This window comes from Phyllostomus hastatus, unplaced genomic scaffold (genome assembly GCF_019186645.2).
Source record: "Phyllostomus hastatus isolate PE091 unplaced genomic scaffold, TTU_PhHast_1.1 phas_contig_1, whole genome shotgun sequence".
NCBI lineage: Eukaryota > Metazoa > Chordata > Mammalia > Chiroptera > Phyllostomidae > Phyllostomus > Phyllostomus hastatus.
In genome coordinates this window covers 5160701-5184958 of record NW_025333498.1, presented here as the reverse complement: position 1 = coordinate 5184958, position 24258 = coordinate 5160701, and the positions used below count along the sequence as shown (strand labels likewise).

The window sequence follows — 24258 nt, the reverse complement described above, 5'->3', positions numbered from 1 at the left end:
CAGAATAATAATGACCCCCATGAATGACATACAAACTCAACAAACTATTAAATGTTATATCTATTATTTCCTGCACTTTGATACATTCTGTGAAATAGTCCTCAGAGATGGTAATTATAATTAACACAATCTGATCCATACAGCTCCTTAATATTCTAGAGCTTATCACCACTGTGGTTTGAAAACTTTCTGAATAGGATTCAGAATACATGCTCCTTGATGTCAGAGGCTGGAGTCAGGCAAGTCTATGTTGATGAAGGTGGCACCTCCATAAATTGGGACCCCCGGATAAAGTGACAAGGACCACCAACAGCCTGGGCAGTTTATTTGTAAGGTGCAGGTGAAGACAGCCTTTAGCTTCTTGTGGTCTAGTTTCCTTTTGTTGGAGAGGATGGTGGATAAGAAGAATGACAAGCTCAAATAAATGTGAACAGGTCCTCAGACATTCCTACATCTGTGCAGAGATCTAGGACAACATTAAGAAAACTGGGATTGAACTAAAGGTCAAGGAAGAGGATATTAGCCTCTGACTAGTTTGTAACAGAGTGTTTCCCTAAGACCTTCTTTTAATTGACCCATGGGGCCCAGCTTTCTGAGCACAGTCACCGACTTGCTTCCCTAAAAATGTGCACAATGGAACAAACTCCTCAGCACTCTTCGGAGAAATGGTAGCCACTAAGCAGTAAAGTGAACAGCCATAGGAAGGAGTTGACCACTGTCAAGAATACGGTATTTACAGCAATAAGTACTTTCATTTGAAGCAGAAACCCAGGTAACAGGAAGAGGCTTCCCATTGGCAGAGGCGCTCACCACTGGAATCTCGGGATGGGAAAACGTGTATCATGGGCAAAAATAGAGCAAGGCCACCATCTTCTTTCACCTGTGATAATAAGCAATCCCAGAGAACAGAGTCACTCAAAATTTTGTTACTTTTGCATTCCAGATCGATAGGGGCTAAGGCTTTGTCCACCTATGCCTCAAGGACCTGGCGGGTTGGGGGTTTCTCTAGTCCACTGCTGCAACAAAGTAAAAGTCAAGCAGCCACTACGCAGTCATCATTCCAGGTCAGACTCAAAGCAAACTCTTGAGAAAGTATTGCAAATGGAGCAATAATTAGATGAAAAGGGTTAATATATAAATTTGTGACAGGAGAGTAAGCGGATGGTTAAAAGGTAAGCCTAGAATTCCTTCAAGGAAGCGTTAGGGTTTCCAATGAGTTTTAGGCGATGCCCCCAGTCACTGGCATGGGAAGTGCAGAGTCAATTGGCAGGAAGGGCCAATACGGAAAAAGACACTTGTTATTAGAAAGGCTTGATTTGTAACAATTGATAAATCATGTTATTAAAATGTTTACAATCAAGTACAATTTAAACTACATTTTACATTTGAAATTGCTATTAAAAAATAACATTTACCAGCGTATTAAAAAGTACCAAATTACTTCAAAGTCAGAAAAACTTACCTTTAAAAAATTTTTTTATAGCTACTATGTGATTTATTTTGAACTTGAAACTTTCTATCAGCAACTATATAAGACACAGTGGTGGGGAGCCATAAATGAAATAATGAACAATCTAAGACCAAAAAGACTTCCACTGACAGATGCTCAGCTACATGAACAATTTAAGAAAAAGTTTGGTTTCAAGAAAGCCATGAAATGCAAGGTACTTCAGTAATTATCACATAATTTTGTGTAAGAATTTATATATCATAAATATATATCTCAAATTTTTATCTCTGGGATAAATAATAGATTAAATAAAGTTTTCAATATGAAATAAAATTTCCACATTTTAGCAGTGAAATCTATACAATTCTGGGTTATAAACTTATGGCAGGGTTATAAAACAACCTGTTAATAAATCAGATTATGATTAATTTTAATAATGGCTAATATTTATTAGAGCTAAGTTTGTATGTGAGTCTCTTTCATAAATCTTTTCATCAAACTCTTTCAAGGTACTACTAGTATTGTCATTATTCCTATTGTACAAATGAGAAATTGGAAGTGCAGCCAGTTAAGGATCTCTCCCAAATCACATAGCTCATAAATGCTAGAGGCCAGATTCAGTCCTGGGAACTAAACCTAAAGAGCAAACCTAACATCCTGAAATAAATCTCTGCATCTGCTTAAACAACCTTGATTTATAGCTTCTGGAACTGATTTTTAAAGGGTGAGCTCACCAATTTCAAAGAATACACTGGCATTTACTTACCATTTATTTGTTTTAATTTCTGTACATTTAAAAAATTTAATAACCTGTGAGTTTTACTTTAAAATATTAAGTAGTTGGAGCTCCAGCCAGGTAGCTGAGTTAGTTGGAGCATTGTTCTGATATGCTAAGGTTTCAGGTTTGATTCCTGGTTAAGGCACATATAAGAAACAACTAATGCATGCATGGATACGTGGAACAACAAATCAATGTTTTTCATTGCTGAGTGAGACACTTTCTGAGAACCAGTCCTGTGGTTATATCAATATATTTCACTGTCCTTTTTTTTCTATAAATGATACTTAAGCCATATTTTGAAAAAAACTAATTCCGGCCTTCTTAATAATTGTAGAGTATCCCATTTGGTATGAAATCTGCTGTTGAAAGAGGATTATCTGCTATTTTCCACACATTTAGCCGTAAAACCTCAAGCTCAACCATCAATGTTTCAGATGAGGCCGGTTACACAATTTTCCACCACGCTGCTCTGCACAACAGAGTTTCCATCATATGCCAACTGTGCTACGCAAACTTCAATATCAACCAGAGACGCTTTATTATGGTGAGCCAAGGTACTATCAAGTTTTAAATTTTTTAAAAAGTTTTAAATTTTTTTTCTTTTTCTTACCCCTAGTCAGTATTAAGAATGCATGTCAATTTTAGACAAGCCTAAAATTTGGTGCTGGTACATAGAGCAAAGTTGAGGGTTTTGTTTCATTTATCTCAGAGGGGCTCCTTTTAGTTTTCTAAGTATCACTTATTGCTTCCTTGTCTTATTTGTTTATTGTGTCTCTGTCACTGGAGAATAAGCTTCCTGAAGGGCAGTGATTGGGTTTACTTTGTTTGCCATGGTATCCTAGTGCCCAGAAGAAAGCCTGGCTTTGATAGGTGCAGGATATCATTGTTGTTAAATGAATGCATAAATGTATGAATGCAGGGAAGCATTTGATAATCACTGTCATAAAGTGCAGTGGTTTACTCTAGAATTTCAGAGACAGGGAAGATAAATAGAGATCTTAACAGAATATCCATTTCTATCCCCAAGGTCTCAGCTGGGAGATAGTTTCTTCACATGACATAAACTTATATTTATGACAAAAATGTCCTCTATAATAATGTTTTAGGATTTGTGACCTCTTTAGGGGTACCACCATTTAAACTTTGAAAAGCAAATTTTCCTGGTTATTAGCTACACCGACATATGTATATATTCTTTGGAACATATTTAACCAGTACAAAAATAATAAAATTGAAAATGAGAGTGGAGGTCCTCCATAACTGAAGAGAGAAATAGAGATCAGGAATGGTTGATGCAACAATATTGGCAATAAAAGAAAATTATGATTTTACATTTTAACTAGCTATCTTAACAAGCTGTGTTAAATTTTCACTCATCAAAATGAAATGTTCTGCTTTAATCCTTTGACTACTAATAAATTCTGTACTCTATCACTATAATTAAACTGTGTTGATAGTAAGATGCTTCTATTACTTGATTAAAATATTCAATACAGAATGAACTTAGTTAAAATAGAGCACAAATTCAGTCAAATTTAAATGCAATGGGTAGCTTTTGTTTTAAAATGTGTTCTATTTTAAGCTCTTATTGGTGTGAAAAAATTTCTGATAAATTAGTCTCTCATCCATCCTGTGACTACTTGAATTTCCATTGGCTGAGAATTGGGTAGATTCTAAAGTGTAGAAAAGGTTTAACTCTACTGGCATTGTCTATTATTACCTAATCAACACAACACCACCTCACCTGTGCCTTTTGACCAACCACTTGGGAGGCACAGGTCTTCTCTGATGTGATGTCAGGTGCACACAACATGCCCAGGTGGCTTGATCAAAAGTTACCCCCAGCGCTGTTTGAGGTGATCTGTGTCTACACATAGCCTTCTTGTTCTTATTCATATGAGTCTATTTTGACTAATTTAGGAAACTGCTATATATTAATAATCATATTTCGATGTGTATTTCCTTTTAAATCAGAGTCATCAAAAATGGACGTGAAAAAAGAAAGAAATGGTAAGACAGAAGTTAAATATTTTGTGCATTTTAAAACATTATTGCATATATTAAAACTTTTCTTACAGTGTATAATCTCTACAATGCTGTCTTGTGAGAATGCCACAATGCCATATACATGTTGAAGTATAAACTTTTTCTACTCGTGGTTACTTATTTATATTCCTCCTAAGCTTGTTTTTTTTTTCATTTTTAACTGTGAAATTTGCAGTCACCTTTACTTATTTTTATAAAATCAGACCCCAAAGTGGTTTTGATCCCTTAAACAAACAAAAGCCAGTTAATATTATTTAGATGTGCTGCCATCTGGCGACAGTAACAGTCTATGAGGCCTGAGGGATGAGTCTGCTGTAAGCATTAGATGTGGGGAAAACAGAAAAATATGTAAAGGCATATATGTATATATATATCTTCATACTTTGTACTAGGTAATTCAATGAGAGTTTATTTTTTAAAGAAACCATTTACAAAGCCCTGACTTTCGTAAGGGGAGGGTGGTAGTTATTCAAACCAGCCACCGTGCGTTGGTGGAGGAGCACAGCTGACCTGAACCCCTCACAGAGACTGAGTAGTGCAGGGTGGCTGGTAAGGTGAGAGCAGTGGGCCTGCAGTGGAGAAAGAAAGGTTATCGGGCCCACCTACTCTGTAGGAATTTGCAGTTGAGTAATAGTAGTATGCTTCCTGGCACAGGGGGGGGGAAATTGGGACAACTGTAATAGAATAACAATAAAAATTATTTAAAAAAAGATTTTATTTATTTATTTTTAGAGAGGAAAGGGAGGGAGAAAGAGAGAGAGAAACATCAATGTGCAGTTGCTGGGGGTCATGGCCTGCAACCCAGGCATGTACACTGACTGGGAATTAAACCTGCGACACTTTGGTTCGCAGCCCATGCTCAATCCACTGAGCTACTCCAGCCAGGGCTCAATAAAAGTTATTTTTTTTAAAAAATCATTTTATGGCTACCCTGTATAATAGTACTTGTTTGTTTAGTGTGTCTCCCTCATGTGAATATAAACCCCACACAGGGTGAGGATTTGGTTTACTTTGCAATGGTGTCCTAGTGCCCCGAAGAAAGCCTGGCATTAGCAGGTATTCAGGAAATAGTTGTTGAATGAATGCATGCGTGGATGAATGCAGGGTAGCATTTGACAATTACTGGCATAATTAATACATAGTAATGTACTAGAGGAATTCAGAGAAAAGGGAGGTAAATGTGCTTTTCAGGCCCCAAGAGAATATTTATTCTCTAGACCAGGGAATATTCTCAGAAAATGGTTTCTTCTGCCTGCATAGGTCCCACCAGAGCTTCCCTGATTCTAGCATGACTTTGGACAGTGTTCCTCGTCCTAACCACTGTTGATGCTGTGGGCCGGGAAATCCTTCATTGTGGGAGGCTGTCCTGTTCACTATAAAATGTGTATGTAGTAGTATCCCTGGCCTCTACCCACTAAATGCCAGTAACAACCCTCACCCCAGCTATAACAAGCAAAAATGTCATCAGACATTGCACATATGTGTGTTGGGAGGTTCTGAGATAAGTTTCAAGTTCATAGGAATCAGTCAGGAACCTTATTAAAATGCAGAATCTGATTCAGAGGGCCTGGGTGGGGGCCAAGATTCAGCATTTTTATGAAGCATACTTTAAAGTAGTAAGAGGGGGTTTATAGGGATACAGCTCCTGCTCCTTGGATGTGGGGAAATGGTTTTCAGAGAGTGGCAGAGACAAGAGAGAGGGTGAGAGGGGACGTTGCTGTGGTTTTAAAAAGAAATTCTTCATGTCATTTGGATATGCTTCTCCGGCCGAGAGCAGCCTTCTGCCTTGCCTTTGGTTGAAATGAACCCATATGCTCTAAGTCCTATCATTAGGTCTCAAGTCTTTCGGGGAACCTGCCCTTGTCAGTGCTCCCCCCACCTAAGGTGGAACAGGGTAGTAGCTAGAGGAGGCTGGATTGGGTATTTCCTTCTGTGAGATCAGTAAGGTTCTGATAACCCAGCAGTTCAGGCCCTGGTAAAACAGTTTCTCCTGCAGGCAGGCCTTGTTCAGGAAGACAGAATGGTCTGGTGTGTTTCAGAACGGTTCCTTTTCCCTTCCCCCTGCTGGAAGCAGAGGGGATTTTTTTCTGATATTCACTGTGAGGACCTGAAGGTAAAACTCAGTCACATGTAGGGTTCCTCTGACTGGGTCCCCTGGAGTTTTTAACTCCTCAGATTCGTCCTCATTGAGCCGCCAGCAATGCGCATCCCAGCACTGGTTCCTGTGCAGGTTTCTGCTCTTGGGCTCCTGCTCCGGTAAGTTGTGATGCTCAGAATTTACCTGTCTAGCTCTCCCATTTTGGAGGCAGCATTTTTACCCTGTGACCTCATTTCTCTAAGACATTTAAGAAGAGTTGTTGATTTTTAAGTTTGCTCAGCTTTTTACTGAGGTGAGAATGGAGTGATGAGTTTTAAGCTCCTTACATGCTAAACCAGAAACAAGTAAAACTAAGCACGTAGCTTTAAATAGATTTGTTTCAGGTGTTATAGATTATCAAGTCTGTGATATAAAGCTTGGACTACTAAGGCAGGCAGAGGCTGTTAGAAATTTTTGAGTCAGAAGAAAAATAGTGCTTTTTCAGAGAAATGAAGGAGTTAGCTAGACCCTGGTCAGGGAAGTGTTGTTTGAGAGAAGGAAGCTTTCAGAAAGCAGGAACAGATAATTCATCATCAAAATGAGGAAGACTTGATAATGGAAAGGGCACTATTAAACATTGTTCTCAGGCAACAGTCATAGACTAGTATTTTCCTGGGCAGCCTGGGAATGTGTGGTTGGTCACCTTACATTCGAGGAGCTACAAATAGGCCCAAATGAAGAAAACCAGGTGTGTAAGTTGTGGGTTTTTTGGAGGGTGGAGGCTAGCTGGTGGTTCAGGTTAAGTTGAAGCCAGTGGTGGTGGTTCAGGTTAAGTTGAAGCCAGTCATTTTCTTTCCTGTATTCATATTCAGATGACCTTGAAAAGCCACTGAGAAGTTTTAAACAAGGGAATAAAAAGATCACATTTACATTTTGGAAAAACAAATGGACTGGGGAAGGAAAGAAGATGGGGACATCCTCTGAGAGGTGATTATGGCTCAGAGTTGGGTGGTGGTGGCAGTGAAGACAGGTTCTGCAGATATGTAGAATTGGTGATGGGCTGGTTATGGAGATGAAATGAAGGGAGGTGCTGAGGAGTCTTTCAGGTTTCCAGTTTGTAAAACTGGACGGCTGAGTGTTGATATCCTTTACTGGCTTAGGGAGCAGTGAAACAGGACCAGGTTTGGAGGGAAAGATAGGGATTCAATTTTGAATATGTTGAATTTGAGGTGGTGTGTGGAGAGGCCCAGTCACATGTTGGAGATACAGATCTGGAGTTTGGAAAAGAAACTGATCCATAGATATAACCCTGGGAGTCATCAACTTATAGGTGGTAAGGGAAGCCATTGAGAAGATAACAAGGACCAAGACAGAGATTAAAACTCATTTGGATGCACAATGAGAAAATACCAAAGGAGACTGCAAAGGACCAGCCAGAGAGGTAGAAGAGGAATAGGATGGTATGATATCACAAAAGCCAAGGAAAGGAACTATTTTAAAGAGGTAGATGTGGTCAATTTACTGTTGAGAGGTCAGTAAGATGAGAATTGAAAAAAGCCCACTGGATTTAGTGACATTTTGAGTGAGTTTTTTTTAAAAATTTCAAAGGATCTTATCTTTTGTACAAAATATTTGAATTAAATGGAAAATAACTTAAACAAATAGCTTATTTTATCACAAGACCATTTAACACATTGACTTAATTTTCAATTATTTAATATTTTAAGTGTTTACTCTTATCTTATAAAGAAGTATTCATTTTTAATGGTTAGATATCCTGAATTAAATAAAGAAATATAGAATTGCCTACATTAATCCTTTTAGTGCTTATCTTGGAGCTTTTATACCACACAATACTAAACTCTGTGGAAAGATATCAAAAAGTCATGTTTTTTAGAAATGTCAGATCTTTGACCACTGAAGGAATTGTCCATCCATTCCAGGTCCAACACCACTACACCTGGCTGCACAGGCTTGCTCACTAGAATCAGCCACCTGTCTACTTTGTTTCAAAGCTGATTACATGCTTTCTGAAAAAAAAGGCTGGATGCCCATTCACTTTGCCGCTTTCTATGACAATATCAGCATCATCATTATTCTCTGTAGGAAAGATCCTAGTCTGCTAGAAGCAGAGGCAGCAGCTGAGTAAGTTATTAAGCATTTGCAAAAATATACTTTTCTGCTCTCATGGCTTGCCCCAAACACTGACACTAAAAGAAATGGTTGGTATGGTTGATTTGAACCGCTGTGTAAGGCTTACTCTGCCATCCTTCTGGTCACTACCTTCTTCTCCTACCACTTATCTTTAGAATTTATACAGACAGCTTTTCTATTAGCCTATGCATGCTGTCTGGAAGAATAAAAAGTAAGCCCTAGCAAACAGTTGTTGAACCATTTGGAGGCTGGCCATCCAGGGCTGGGACAGGACCCCTCCAAGGCCACCGGGGGTGTGGGATCCTCTTTCTGCTTTGCCATCCTGGACATGGGCCTCTGATCTCATACTTCATGGTGTGCTTGCACTTTCCATGAAGCAAAGAAGTGGACAGATGAAAAGGAAAGGCATATGCAGGCTGAAGCCCATCCTTAGGGATTGTAATAGTTTTCCCAAAATGCCCACTTAGGAGACTTAGTTATCTCTCATTGGCCAGATCTAGGTCACATGAACTTCCAAAGAAATATGAGGTGGAGGAGGGACAGAAAGTAAGCCCTAGCAGGTTTTTCCTAGCCTTCTCCCAATGGTATGGTTCTACAGTCTGGTTTGTCAGGCTTACTTCTTAGTGCCCCAGAAGAACCCTGAGACTAGGGAAGAGAAAGTTCCCCTAAATTGGAAACTATGCAATCAGGATGCAGCCCCAGGGCTCCAGAACAAAATGGGTAGGCCTTGGATAACAGGAGACATATTTAGTGGTATCCAGAATAAGAACACATTAAAAAGAAGTAAAATGATTTACTTTGAAATACAGAAACAGCCCAAACAGGTGTCTGTTTCAGTTTTGCTGAGGACCAACTTTTAGGGTGGAAGTGTAACTTCTGAGGGTACGCTCTTGGCTGGTATTTATAAAACCGGGTTGTTGTTTTGAATCTCTGAACGTGATTTAGGCATGGTTTCATTCAGATATTTCTGGGTCTTCAAATAATCTTTCCATTATTATTCAGCATAGAAATTAATCCTCTCTCTGTGTTGGGGCAGAAATGTGTATGGAGAAAGCTTTCAGGAAACCAGGATCTCTGGCTAACAGATTATCTAGCCTAATGGATTCTGGAAAGAGCCATGGAATGTGGAAACCCAAGTTCAGGTCCTGGTTCTGTCATAGTTTGGACAGTGTGCCTTTGGGAACAAGGAGGCTACAAGACTGGGTGGATTATAAAAGATCAAACAATTGGATATCAGAGGTAGAACGTAAGGAAGAAGCAAAAGATTAGCAGAGAGGATGATTATAGAGGTTGAGATCTCCTCTGTGGAGCTAAAGAGGAGTGGCTGTGCTGAATGTGCATTTGAATATGGAACGCAAATGAAGGTATGACAAGGAACTGAGAAACTGGAACACAGATGGTAATTAGCATGGATGTTGAAGTCACTGACAATAGGAGGGGCCATGCGGGTGTGGCAATACATGAGCTAGGATGTGGAAAAGGACTCACTTGAGTGGGGGACAATGGCACTATGGAGCTAGATAGGGTACTATAATGTGTAGCATATTTTTCAAATGAGGCAAATCAGAGTGATGATATTAGAATAACAGTAATCTTTATTCCTACATTGAATATGAGAAAGAAAGCAATAGGAGAATAATCTTGTCAAAGTAGAAAAGGGAGAAAGTAAAGAGATGGTCACTCATAAAGAGCAAGAGTTTCCCCAGTGCCAAGAAAAAAGAAATAGAGGAGAGGCTTGGGGTCAGCTGGATAGAGGTCAGGAACAAGATGCAAGAGAGAGAGGTTTCACAATGAGATAAAGGCATTGATATAAGGATTTTTAAAAAAGTAATAGTTGAGGCAATGTGATGTGGTGAAAGGAGGAGAGGGGAACTATGTATTGAGACTGTGCTAAGCACCTTATATCACCTCTTAGACCAGTACTATCAGCTGATTTTTACCTTCATTCTTTTACAGACAAAGAACAGAACCCAGTTTGCTTCTGGTAACATTGTTAGTCAGTTAGACCTATTAGTTAAGACATGGTTGAAGCTGCTATAACAAAGTACCCCCAAATATTTGTAGTTTAAAATAGATAAACATGTAGCTCCCTTTTATGAAGTCTGGGTTCATGGTTGAGGGCTGGCATAATGGCCTGACAATACGAGGGACCCTGATTTCCTCTTGTTGCTTCTTATTATGTGGTTTTAATGTCCTGGTGCAAAATAGCCACTCCTGCTTTCATGATTATGCCTGTATTCTAGTCGTGAGAAGAAAGAGAGGGGAAAAGTAATTGTGCACTCCTTTTCTCTTTAGGTTGTTGTCCAACAGCTTTTATTAATATTAGATTGGCCAATGTGAGTCTGGTGGCCATTCCTATCTATGAGGAGGTGGGAATGTCATATTTTGGCGGGGGGCCATATGTCCAACCAAAAGGTCTTCATACTCTGAACAGCAGATAGCAAGTTTTCAGAAAAACTGTTAGTTTCTGCCACAATAAGGAAGCTGGGATTTGAGGACCAGACCTGAAGTATAAATGTTGTAACTCCAACTGAGTCCCAGGTTAATCATTTGTAAAATGGGCTGATAATAATTGCCTTGCTTTTTCCTTCACTCATAGAGTGGTTGTAAGGATTCGATGAGATAGGGTAGTCTCAGAACTTTGTGAATTATCAACTTTTGAACAAATTATAAGACATGGTAATTACTGGGCTGGTCAAAAAGTTTGTTTTTTTCCCACAAGATGGCTCTAGCAGTGCTTAGTTGTCTTTAACTTCACTCGAAACAATTTTGTTAGATTGTATTGTGACAGCTGTCATGTCAGCATGCATTTAAAAAACTTAACAAAATTGGTGAATTTTTGTGTAGCCATTTTAATGTTGAAGATGGAAGAAAATAAGCATTTTTGCATATTATTCTTTATTATATCAAGAAAGGTAAAAATGCAGCTGAATTGCAAAAAAAGATTTGTGCAGTGTAGGGAGAAGATGCTGTGACTGATCAAACATGTCAAAAGCAGTTTTCGAAGTTTCATGCTGGAGATTTCTCCTTGGACTATGCTCCACAGTCCAGGAGACCAGTTGAAGTTGATAGCGATCAAATAAACATATTAATTGAGAACAATCAATATTATACTATGCAGGAGATAGCTGACATACTCAAAATATCCAAGTCAATAGAATTATTGGTGAAAATGAAAAATGTGTCTCTTTATAGAAAAAAAACATGTGAACTTTTTGGCCAACCCAGTAATTTGGGAAGGAGTGTAAAGACAAACACTAAGGACAACCAGGGCGGGGGAAGCAAATCTATCATATATGGAACATACAGAAAAATAACATGTAAGAAGGAGAGGTGATGGGAGAAATCAGACTTCCTCCAATAGCAATTTGGATAGTTTCACAAAAAGTAAATTTGACATATTATATGTGTGCTCAATTATTATAATATGTTCCTTGATTTTTAGGAATCAGTGTACTCCACTGTTACTTGCTGCCACTTCAGGAGCACTGGACACTATTAAGTACCTATTTTCTCTGGGTGCTAACTGGAGAAAAACAGATATTAAAGGAAATAATATAATTCATTTATCAGTGCTAAGCTTTCACACAGAGGTTCTCAAATATATAATAGAGTTAAATATTCCTGAACTCCCAGTTTGGAAAACTTTGGTAGGTGAGTATAGAACGTGTAATCTCTTTATAAATAAATGTTCTGATTATTATTCAGTTTAATTATTGATACTTACTCTGAAATAGAGGAAATAAAATGCAGTAATACATGCATCAGGTTTTAAATATTTAAAAATCATGAAATAAACATTTTTTGAGTTAAAGCCAGAAATAAAAATAGCACCAAACTGGCCCTGACTGGTGTAGCTCAGTGGATTGAGCACAGGCTGTGAATCAAAGAATTGCTGGTTCAATTCCCAGTCAGGGCACATGCCTGGGTTGCAGGCCAGGTCCCCAGTAGGGGGCGCATGAAAGACAACCACATATTGACATTTCTCTCCCTCTCTTTCTCTTTACCCCTCTCTAAAAATAAATAAAATCTTAAAAAAAAGAATATAAATTTGTATTTGCTTGACTTGCATTTAAAAAAAGCACCAAACTTTATTTTTGTGTGTGTAAAAGTAGTTTTATTTCTAAATTAAAATCAAAGATAAAGAACCCAGGCAGAATATAGTTTATACAATTATTTTTATTTTCCAATTTTCTTCAAAAGTCCAACCATCTTCTCTCCATCGAAAAAGCAAATTAAAAAAAAAGGAAAGGGGGAGGAAATTAAAGTTTGAGTGGAAAAGACTCCCTCCAATTTATTCCTCACTTCCTAATTTTAGAGACAGATTCAGTAACTTTTTTTTCACATTTTGATGTTTTTTTGAGAAATTCTGCTCAAGATTTCTGTCCAAATTTTTATACAACCTAGCCAGAATATTATAAGGGTAAGACTTACTAGGCCAACTGAATGTACACATCTAATTTTATAACTTCTCACTAAAATTACATGGAGATTAAATAAAAATAACACCACCACCACTGGCAGCAAACAAGCATTCAAGAGAAAACAGGAAAGGATACAACTGCAATAAGATATTGGAAACAGATAGGAAAATCTTAGGATTTAACTGACTAGAAAAACCATTCCATGCCAACAGTGGAAAAACTGAGACCCTCCCACACTCACACTGTAAATCCTCCATAGGTTCAAGAACTTGCAGTGCCAGTCAGGAGTGCTCTCTGCAGAGGCTAACGAGGAAAGACCTAAGGATGCTAAGTAGGGAATTCCCCCCCAGCCAGCAGGAAACTGGGAACCTGGCCCTAAAGAAAAGCAAACAGAATTTCAAAGATGACAGTAAAGGGAAGTCTCAGAATAGAAACTGTGTACCCAGGTGGACGAGAAAATGTGGGAGGAATTACTAATAGGCACAAAGAAAACTACCCAGATGAAATAAAATAAGAAAATTATTACATCCAAGGAAAACAAAAGAAAGGAGACTCAACTGTACTATATTATAATGCTTAGATGTGAATAATTGTTTAAGTATCATAATGTAAGTACTGAATACATTTTTTTAAAGATTTTATTTATTTTTAGAGAAGGGAAGAGAGAGAGAGAGAGGGAGAAAGAGAGATTGATTGGTTGCCTGTTTGGGCCCCAAGAGGGAACCGAACCTGCAATCCAGGCATGTGCCCTGACTGGGAATCAAACCGGCAACCTTTTGCTCTTGCTTTGCAGGATGACACCCAACCAACTGAGCCACGCCAGTCAGGGCTTGAATATTCATTTAAATATTTACATAAATATGGGGAAGAGGAAGCAGAGGTAATGGCAAAGCAGTATTGAAAGAGCTAGTTTCTCATTTACCATAATGTGAAGTCAATCTATGATGTCTAAAATTTATATAGCAAAAGGTAACAATGTGTGTAAGTACTTAGAAATACAGAGATGTGTAAATCACAGAAGGTATAGGGAAAGAGTCCAAAGAGTCCAAAGAGGCTATCTGGGGAGAGAAATTCAGAAGGCTGAAGAGTGTGGGCCAGTGAACCACTGTATTTTGCTGCAGGCCTTTTAGTAACATGTACTACTTTAAGAAAATAAAAACTAAAGCAAAAAATGAAACAAATTAGAGATGAGAACCAATATATTTTTCCAACAACTCATTTTAGCATGGGAAAAGATATATTTATGACTTTCAGTCCCAATCTACTGACTCAGGAAGTCGGAATAACTGGTTTTTACTGGGTACGGGGAACACATTCCAATTATCAGCCCCAACAAATATTGGGAAGTATTTTCAATGTCTGTATTTGTGTGCATATGTATCATTTTATATCTTAGTTTTCCTAGGAAGAATTAAGAGACAATCCTGTTACTTTTAATAGACTAAGATATTTGCACACTCACCTCAGTATAGAATAGTATTCCTACCCGGAAGAGCTTAATGGCACAAAACTTTCCTGACAGCCACTGCTCCCTACAGTCATTGTCAGGAAGTCCCGATGATGATAACAACAAGGTAACCAGTGAGCATCGGCCACTGTTTCTAGAGCGTCTCTAGAATAGGTCTTCCTCCTTACATTGACCATGTCCACTATGAGTAAAAGAAAAATAGCCAGAGTTTATTATGTCTTCAGGATTAGCTCTTGGAGTGGAAGCTAAATTTTAAAAGAGAGCCACGGAGAAAACTAGCCAAGGTAGGAATTAGGGCCAGATTTGTTATTACAAGAGCTGGAAAGGAGAGATGAGGCAAGGATACTGCTATGAGGTTTTTCTTGCACCATAAACATTGTTTGGAAGCATGTGAATTTGTATTATTTCATGTCTGGAGTATAAGTTCATTCTTCTTCATATTCAGGGAATATATAAAGCCTCACATATGATTTAATAGGTATTAAATTTTTATTGACAATAATGTAATTTACATCCTTGAAAAGCCATACTCAAATTTTATTCAGCAGCTGATTTCCGGCCACTGAGGTGTACTATTTTCCAAGTGAACTTGAATCATGTGACCATCTGATCTAAGCCATTCAGGCCAAAGATAAAAAGATTTACGATTTTTAATACTAATTATACAGATTATAAAGCTCAAAGATCACGGCTGTATGTGGTATGTTCAGCATCTCTCAGAAGCCCCCACACAAAGGGAACTTTATGACTGAAGTGGTGGTGATGGTGCTGGTGATCTCAGCTCTTGGCTTCACTTGGCCTAGACAAAACAGAAACAGAAGCATTCACTTCACTTCTTTTGTAAAATTATAACATGTGTTTTTCTGTTCAACACTCACCAGAAATGTTGCAGAGCGAAAGCTACAAACGAAGGATGATGGCTGTCATGTCCTTAGAAGTAATTTGCTTAGCAAAGGAGGAGTACTGGCAATATATTTTGAGTGCAGGTGATGTAAAATTTATTAATTTCCTTTTGCTTATGCTGTTTTATACAGAGCTATATCATAGTCAGTTAATCACTTTAAGAAATATTTTTATTTTCCACACAGAAGCTGCACAGAATCAAAAAACTATATAAGTCCCATTTTTCTAAAAATTACAAACTTACAAATATTAAATTACTCTACAACTTCTCATATTTACTACTTTCATGTAGAAACTATCTCTATTCTGTATTTACACAAATTATTTTTTTAAAGATTTTATTTATTTAATTTTAGAGAGGGGAAGAGAGGGAGAAAGAGAGGGAGAGAAACATCAATGTGTGCTTGCCTCTCACGTGCCCCCTTACTGGGGACCTGGCCTGCAACCAGGCATGTTCCCTACTGGGAATTGAACTGGCAGCCTTTTGGTTCAAAGGCCTGCACTCAATCCACTGAGCTATGCCAGCCAGGGCCACAATTTATTTTTTGAATTAAAAATTGTATTTGTGCCCTGGCTGATGTGGCTCAGTGGACTGAGCACTGGCCTATGAACCAAAGGGTCATTGGTTCAATTCTCATTCAGGGCACATGCCTGGATTGCAGGTCAGGTCCCCAGTTGGGGGCATGTGAGAGGTAACCACACATTGAGGTTTCTCTCCTTCTCTTTCTCCCTCCCTTCACCTCTTTAAAGATAAATAGATAAAATCTTTTTTAAAAAAGTGGTGTTTGTGGTTTGTAAAAGCAGTCCTGGGTTTGTAGATAGCTCTGCAGTGTGAACTTAATCTAATTGCTTACCCTCTCTAATCCTAGTTTCCTCATTAATAAAATGGGTCATACCTCATAGGATTGTTTAGAGAATAGCACTATTCAATATAACTTCCTAAAATGATGGAAATGTTGTATCTGCACTGTCCATTATGGTTGCCTTTAGTCTAATGTAAATATTGAACATACGTGATATGTTCCATAAATATTTGTTGAATGAATGAATACGTGAAAAAAATTACTATAGGTAGTGCCCCTAATGTGTTCCTAAAAATAGGTACAAAAGTTCTATGTCCAAAAAGTGAAACACAGATAAGTAAGTTATGATGGAGATTACATTTCAGATAAATAAACAAGGCCTAATTATACCTATTCAGTATTTTATTTTCCAACACTTTGTGTGTGCTCCATAATGTGCTCTTTTCTTTCACATTGAACTGATATAATGAGTATCCAACTGAAGCCAGATTTTCTATTTTCACCATGCCCATTGATTTTTGAACCAATTGTGATTAATCAAGCTAAGCTTGCTTTTTACTAGATTCGGCACTTAATTTTTGTTTTTGCAGTACTTGTATTTGTAAAATACATGGTTAAAATATAATACAATGCTCAAATAACTGCACAAACACTGCCACAGAAATTTGAGGCAATATACAAATGAACTCTGCAATGTGGCAGCTCAAAGGATTTATTTGTCCATGATCTTAAGCCAAAATTCAGTGTTTCAAAGATTGCTTACAGTTACCAATGTGAAATGTATGATTGTATGCTGTGTGAAATGAAACATATGAATGAGAGAGCTCTGTGTTGTAGACAAGACAGAAAGGTGCATTTATGTAGTTATAAGTGATAACTTATAAATATTTTATAGGATTATTTGCTAATTTTTATATAGCAATACCCATAAATTTTATTTAAATCTTATCATGATAAATTGACTACAAATGGCTACACATAATTCATGTTTTTCTTGATCTCTTCATTGCAGGCACCATTCCTGCTTTAATCAATGCATTAAAAGGTTCCAAAATAAAATTACAGTGTAAAACTGTTGGGTTATTGAGTAACATCTCAACCCATGCAAGTGTAGTGCATGCTCTAGTGGAGGCAGGAGGCATTCCAGCTCTGATCAACCTACTGGTTTCTGACGAACCACAACTACACTCTCGCTGTGCTGCTGTTCTGTATGATATTGCACAATTTGAAAACAAGGATGTTATTGCCCAATGTGTAAGTTCTTTTCATACCAAATCATTTTGACTGGTAGTAATTCCCTCATATAGAAGCTAGAAAGACACATACCATGTTATTATGCAGTAGCCAAACTTTCAGTGAAGGATTCCAATCTCATTGAGGACAAGAAAGAGAAAACCTGCCACAATCCAATGAGTGCCAAAAGTAAACAAGCAAGACAATACCAGAACAGGCATGAGCTTCAGCAGAGATACTCAGTTCCCCTGTCGCCAAGTCTCACAAGGTGGCACAGTTGGCCCAGCTGGATGCTACCTATACATTGAGTTTGTGTCACATCTGTGTAACCTTGAGCTTAAGAAGTCTGTCACTGTGTTTGTTGGCAATCAGTAAGCAAGCCTGTTCTTTGTCTGGAGGGAGCTGTTGCTGTATCATACAAGATTTCTAGCCACATAAAAATCCTGAAGCATGGCCCAGGTGAAAGAGCTGTTATAATCTTGACACACTGGCACATTACAGGTAAGCATGCAAGAGGCCCAGGGAAGACTGTTTCTCAACAAAAATATCTGATAAAGCTAGCAGCTGGGCAAATATGGAAGGCAAGTGCCAACTTAGCTATTGGAGATGTGGTTGCTTCTTACTGTTTATGAGAAGATATTATAAGAAACACTACCATTTTAGATGTTCATCCTGCCTAAGAAATGTAGTCTAATTCTGTACCAGAATTAGAGGAAAATTATTATTTATAAACATCAAACAATCTTTGCCATGCTATATTTCCTCAAATAAAACCCACCTTATTCTGTCTGCTAATGTTTTATTTTTGATATTTTAATTGATATTTGTAACTAATATTTAATAGTATTCTTAGGTAATGCATCTTCATTATGGATTGAATCAGTTAGCATTATAAAATGTACCCTTTTTGTCAAGTGTAATACTTTTGCACTGACTGTTGTCTTATCCAAAAATATATTTATGATCTGTTTTCTTTGTGCTCTCATGTTTAATTTGGCTTTGCCCATCCTTTTCTTGCTATTTTATTTCTTGTTGGTTGGTGTGATATCAATCATTTGGCAAATATATTAGAAATATAGAAACCCCCAGGCCCACCTTCAGAGCTACTCAGTCTTATTAATTTAGACCTTATAATCTTCAGTGATTCTGAGAGCCACCCAAAGTTAGGATAAATGTGTCCTCTGTATGAAGTATATTTAATTTTTATTTTGTCATTTACTTTTTATTAAGTATACAATTCATTAACATTTTTTTGTTGATGTAACATGTTTAATCTTCATTCTGTCATATTTTGTTATTATTTTTAAATCTTCTATATAATCAGTGCTTTCTTCATCTTTAAAATATAGGACTTATATATCAATGTTAGTTACCTATTTTTCCTGGGACTTGGTATAATATTTCAACATGTACATTCATCTTTTATTTTTGGAATGTTTTCTTGAATTTATATCTTTAAATACTACATCTCTATAGTAGTCTTTCAGTTCATTCATACAAGTAATTTTTGAGAGTTTATTATATGGCAGATAGTATTTTAGATGCTGGGGTTATAGCAGTGAATAAAACAGATGAAATCCCAGCATTCATGGAGCTTTTATTCTAGTTGAGGGTAACAAGACAATAAACAAAGCAACTGAGCCAAATATATAGTATTTTATGTTAGTTAGGAATAAGAGTTAAGGAGGAAAATAAAGCAGGGAAAGAGGACAGGGGAAGCTTGTTGAAAAACACTGGACTAAGAATTTGGCATTTGAGCATAGACCTAAGTAGATGGGGGGTGTGACATGTTTTTCTGTTAGAAAGACCATTCTAGTCAGAGGAAACAGGGCCAAAGTAAATGAAGTGGGAGTGTGCCTGCCATGCTCAAGGAATAGCCAGACAGCAAAAGTAGCTGAGGAGAAATGGCAGACAATCTTGGCTGGGTAATTGTGGACCACATCATGAAGAGCCATGTGGGCACCTGTCAGACACTTGGGCTTTTACTCTGAGGAAGTCTGGAAGTTCCGTGCAGAAGTTTACATCATTCTATCTCTATCACAATGGGTAAGCAAGTGGAGATGCAGCAAGACTAAGAAGCTATTGTAATAATTCAGGTGACAGATGATAGTGTCTTGAACCAGGTGTTAATAGTGGTAATGATGAGAAGTGATCATATTCTCTGTGGGAAAGTTGTAAGATCTGGAGGGATTGCAAATGAGACTATGAAGTAATAGCCATTGAGGTAGGAGAAATATCAAGAATCTATTGTTCTATCAGCCTAATGAAGAAAGTGTTTCAAAGAGGAGGGAATGATTAATAGTGTTAAATGCTGTTGTAAGATGAAAGCCAAAAATTGACCATTGAATTTATTGATCACTGAAATAGCTGACCACTTCCATTTAGAAACACCAACTGTTCATGAACTGTATCATCTTTTCTTGTCTAACATAGCTATCATTTCCTCTCTAGTCCTTTTCCATTTATTATTTCATTTTTCTTTTTTTGTCAGTCCTATTCTCCTTGTCCCTTGCTATGTTTTTAGCTTCATTTTTGTGTGGATAGAAATTTAGCTTTTAGATCTCCCCACATCTTTCCCGAGTTTTTCCAGCTCTTGTTTTATCTTCTCCATCTCCACAATATTTTCCCTGAGCTCTGGGGTGTTTCCTGTGTACTCTTGTTTCATAGAGGTGATTGCCTTATCATTTTTTCATTGATAATAATATACCATTTAGTAATAATTTTATCTACTTTGTGGCAATATTTTTCTGAAGTGCATTCTTTATCTGTCACAAAGTTTTCCTGTTTTTTTCCTCATATTTGGATAGATCCTATCCTGGTTCTTTTATGATTATTACTCATCTCTGAATTAGTTTTTTTCCAGCTCAACTACTTGCAGGAAGTATATGTGGGAAAGGGCCCAGACCCATGTGATAGTCTATCAAGAATATGACTCAGGGAATAGGGTTGTGTGCGTGGGTCCTGTCGACCTTACTTCTCCCTAGCCAGCAAAGACTGGTGGGTAGTAGCTTACAATGTCAATTTTATTTCCTCCACAAAGTGAGAGTATTTTTTCCTTTTTACCTCCCCCACAGACTACTTTTCCCAAACATATTTGTTGGTATGCTCCTTGCCTTCCTTGATTTTTGAAACGTTATGCTGTACTGGTGCAGAAAAGCGCATGCTGCCATGCTGCATCCTCATTGCCATTGTCCCAGATAGGGGGAATATGTGTTTCTTTTTCTGCCCCTCAAGGTAGAGCCACCCGTTTTGGAAAACTGTCCTCTGCCAGCATTTTCTGTGGCCAGTGGCCATGGGAGAGCTCTCCCTGTGGACAACACATTCACATTTATTATGGTTTACATTGCAGCTGTCTCCTAGCTTTACTGAAGATGGGGTTACATTTCCATTTTTTATCTTCCTTAATACTCTTGCATTATTTCTATTAGTAGGGAGAAATTCCATCTTTATGCCATTTAATATTAGGAAATTATACTCACATTTAAAAATAATTTGTTGCCCAAATAAAATTACCAATAATGAGTGCATCTACAATGGCAAATATTTCCAAATGGACACTGTTCTCAATTGATCTTACTCACTTGCTTTACTTTTTATTATATGTTTAATATATTATAATATATAATAAATATAATATAAATAATGATGTGTAATTTATATAAATATAAACATAATATAAATATAGTATATTTATAATATATTAAACATATAATAAAATATAGTTGTATATAATATAAAATAAATATATTTATTAAATGTTACAGTGAACTTGGAGCATCAATTTATTTTGGCATAAAGGAGGCTATTTTAAAATATATTTATAGAATATTTACCCTAATACTACAGTGTATAATATTCTCAAAGTTGTATTAACTGGCGCTTTATGGCTCATATCAGTAGACATTTGTTTATGGAGAGATGTCCTATCCTAAATGAACTGGTGTTTGCAGCAAGATCGTACCCTTGTAATTCTAAATAGAGATTGCATCCATCGCAAATAAATTTAACTGTAGTTAAACTTTTTGTTTATTTTTAGAATGGAATCCCAGCTCTGGTAAATCTCTTAAAGTTAGACATAGAAAATGTGCTAGTAAATGTAATGAGCTGTATACGGGTATTATGTATGGGAAATGAGAGCAATCAAAGAGCAGTGAGAGACCATAAAGGCATCAAATATCTCATCGACTTTCTGAATTCTGATTCAGGTGAGCCTCTATTTATGCATTTTTAAATAAGCAGATATATTATTAAGTAACGCAAACACAGGTTTGGACTTGTCTTGGATTGTCTTAGAATGGATCTAGACATGTGTAATATAACCCAAAGATATAGAACACCTGAATTTAAACTGCTGGGTTTATAAAATTAAGGGAGTGAGAGGGAAACCTTTCTTTTTCTTACCCCATATTTCTGCATGGGTCCAAAGGTAGAAATTCCTACTTCCACCTCCCACTCAAGAATGTTATTATTCATTCCTCCTGTGAAAGAAATAATGAGTTCTATAATTTCTCAGTTTGAAGAATGAGTCATTAAAAATGTATGGTTTAGATTCTTTTTGGCACTTTATCTCAAAACAAGCTTTCCAGCAATATGGCTCAAACTTTTATCTCTATTTGATTCTAGTGTCTACTTAGATAGACATTCTAAAGGAAGTGGGCTGTCTTTTTAGAACCACAATCACCCCAATAATATGAGCTTTAAAGTTCAGAGGAGGGGTCAGGGATTTGGATAGAGAAGTGGGAAGAATAGATTATAAACATAACAAAGTTCTTAGGAGAAATAAGATTGCTTAAAGAGAGTTTGCTGTGTGGAAAAAAAGCAGCAGACCAAAAAGAGAAGGTTGAAGAAATCCAATTTTAAGAGCTGGGTGAAAGAAGCCCAGTAGTGAAGGTAATCTTTACCTAAAGTTCTTGGGATCATAATCCTAAAGTTTTCAGATTTTAGAAGGTAATGAGTACATATAAACATTTCTGCAGTGAAAATGTGTTAATAGTCATTCTGAGATGGAGAAGGTGCTCTTCAAGTTATGCTCAGGTAGTTTGGAGTTAAAAACCCTTTGTATGATTTCTGTTACATGCTTGAATTTCCATGGTAGTGTCATATAAATCTTCATTACTAATGCAGAGCAGGACAATTGCGTGTCATAAAAAAGATGAAATCAGAAGCATTGAACAAATGGAAACATTTGCGTATACACATACATATGTGGAAAAATATGAAGCAAATAGATAAAAATGGGTGAACCATATGCCTAAAACAAACCAAACTCAGAAAAACCTCTAGAGACAGAGGTTAAAACTTAGGAGACGGTAATAAACCCATAGTCTCAAGAAACTGCTGTGAATCTACTTTGGGGCCATTTAACCTGAATGCATGACATTTTTAGAGTGGTTCAGAATGGTTAAAAATAAATTAAAATTAATAAAATTCCTTTGTGATCTGCTACAATTTAATAAACCAATGAACATCTTAGACCAGGGGTGTCAAACTCATTCTCACCAGGGGCCACGTCAGCCTCACAGTTGCCTTCAAAGGGCCGAATGTAATTTTAGGACTGTATCAATGTAACTACTCCTTAACTAGGGGCAAGGAGCTCAGCACTGCTGCCGGGTGGAAACAAGGTGCCAGGCTGGATAAAACAAGGTGGAGGGCGGGATCCAGCCCTCAGGCCTTGTGTTTGCCACCTGTGTCCTAGACAATTATTTGTTAAATCATGAAAATTATAAAGGTAGCACTTCTAAATAGTAAACATAAAGAGAAAAATTAATTTTTTATCTTCCTTGGTCTGAGGAGATAATATAGATTAACAGTACTAGATAAATTACTTTCATTTAGGTTTCAGATAAGACAAGTGCTGAGTGGCCTCAGACCCAGCCAACAATGACACTGAGTTTGAATCTCTATCAGCCTGGTGACACTGCTTGCCCCTACCTGGAGACTCAGAACCTGCCTCACACAACTCATGTACCACCAGAGGCTCTTTCAATGGCTGAGCATAACAGGCAACTGGCAGGTGAAGGCAGATCTCAGAGTGCCTTTGGCCTTTTGCTGACCTGGCCCAGGATTGGTACTAGTGGAAGCTGGCCTCAGAATGTGGCTTGGGCCCTCCCATATGTACCCAGGCCCAGAAGAAGCAGTCACCAACTGTGGATCGCTCTGCAGTTCCTTACAAGTAGCCCAGGGGTGGTCACAGGCAGCATCTGACATTGATCTGCAACAGAGTCCCTCCCGAGAGGCCCCAGAGCCAACACACCCAGTGGCAGGATTCAGACCATATCAAAGCATGGTCTTATTAGTGCCAAGAGCAGCACACACAAAGGGAAATCTTGGAAGGCACCAGAACCTGTGGTCCCACATTCTGCTTTGTGGGGTCAGCCCCCACATATCACCCTGTACACAGTGGGCAGTGTCACATCTCAGAGTTAGCTAACCCAAGGGCCAACCCCACCTATGGACAGGCCAACAGCAATCAAGACTGAACTATAACAGGAGGGCTCACATTATCCACACAGGGATATTCCTGGAGCATGTATATCAGATGAGCACGGCAACTGTACCACTGTACCCCCCAGATACCTACTACATAAGGCCACCCTACCAAGACTTGGAAACATAACAGACCTACCTAATATACAAAAACAAATAGAGAGAGGCAAATAAAAGAGGGAGACAAAGAAACATGCTGCAAATGAAAGAAGAAAACCCCAGAAAAAAACACTAAAGAAACTGGAGGTAATCTACCAGATACAGTGTTCAAAACAATGGTTATAAGGATGCTCAAGGAACTTAGTGAGAACTTCAACAATGAGACTGTCAGTAAGCATACAAAGAACACAGAAACCATAAGAAGGAACCAGTCAGAAATGAAGAATATCTGAAATGAAGAATACACTAGAAGGAATGAGGACCAGATAGATAA

The 24258-nt window shown here is 37.6% G+C and overlaps 1 protein-coding gene across 1 annotated transcript in view; it reads left to right on the top strand.

The window, feature by feature from the left end:
• ANKAR (ankyrin and armadillo repeat containing) overlaps nucleotides 1-24258 on the top strand; it is a 60890-nt gene that overhangs the window by 7246 nt on the left and 29386 nt on the right. Inside the window, exons 5-11 of the mRNA XM_045831928.1 lie at nucleotides 1484-1664; nucleotides 2566-2785; nucleotides 8298-8499; nucleotides 11954-12162; nucleotides 15282-15386; nucleotides 17119-17360; nucleotides 21376-21544. Coding sequence (XP_045687884.1) covers nucleotides 1484-1664; nucleotides 2566-2785; nucleotides 8298-8499; nucleotides 11954-12162; nucleotides 15282-15386; nucleotides 17119-17360; nucleotides 21376-21544 — 1328 coding nt within the window. The remainder of the gene's footprint in view (nucleotides 1-1483; nucleotides 1665-2565; nucleotides 2786-8297; nucleotides 8500-11953; nucleotides 12163-15281; nucleotides 15387-17118; nucleotides 17361-21375; nucleotides 21545-24258) is intronic.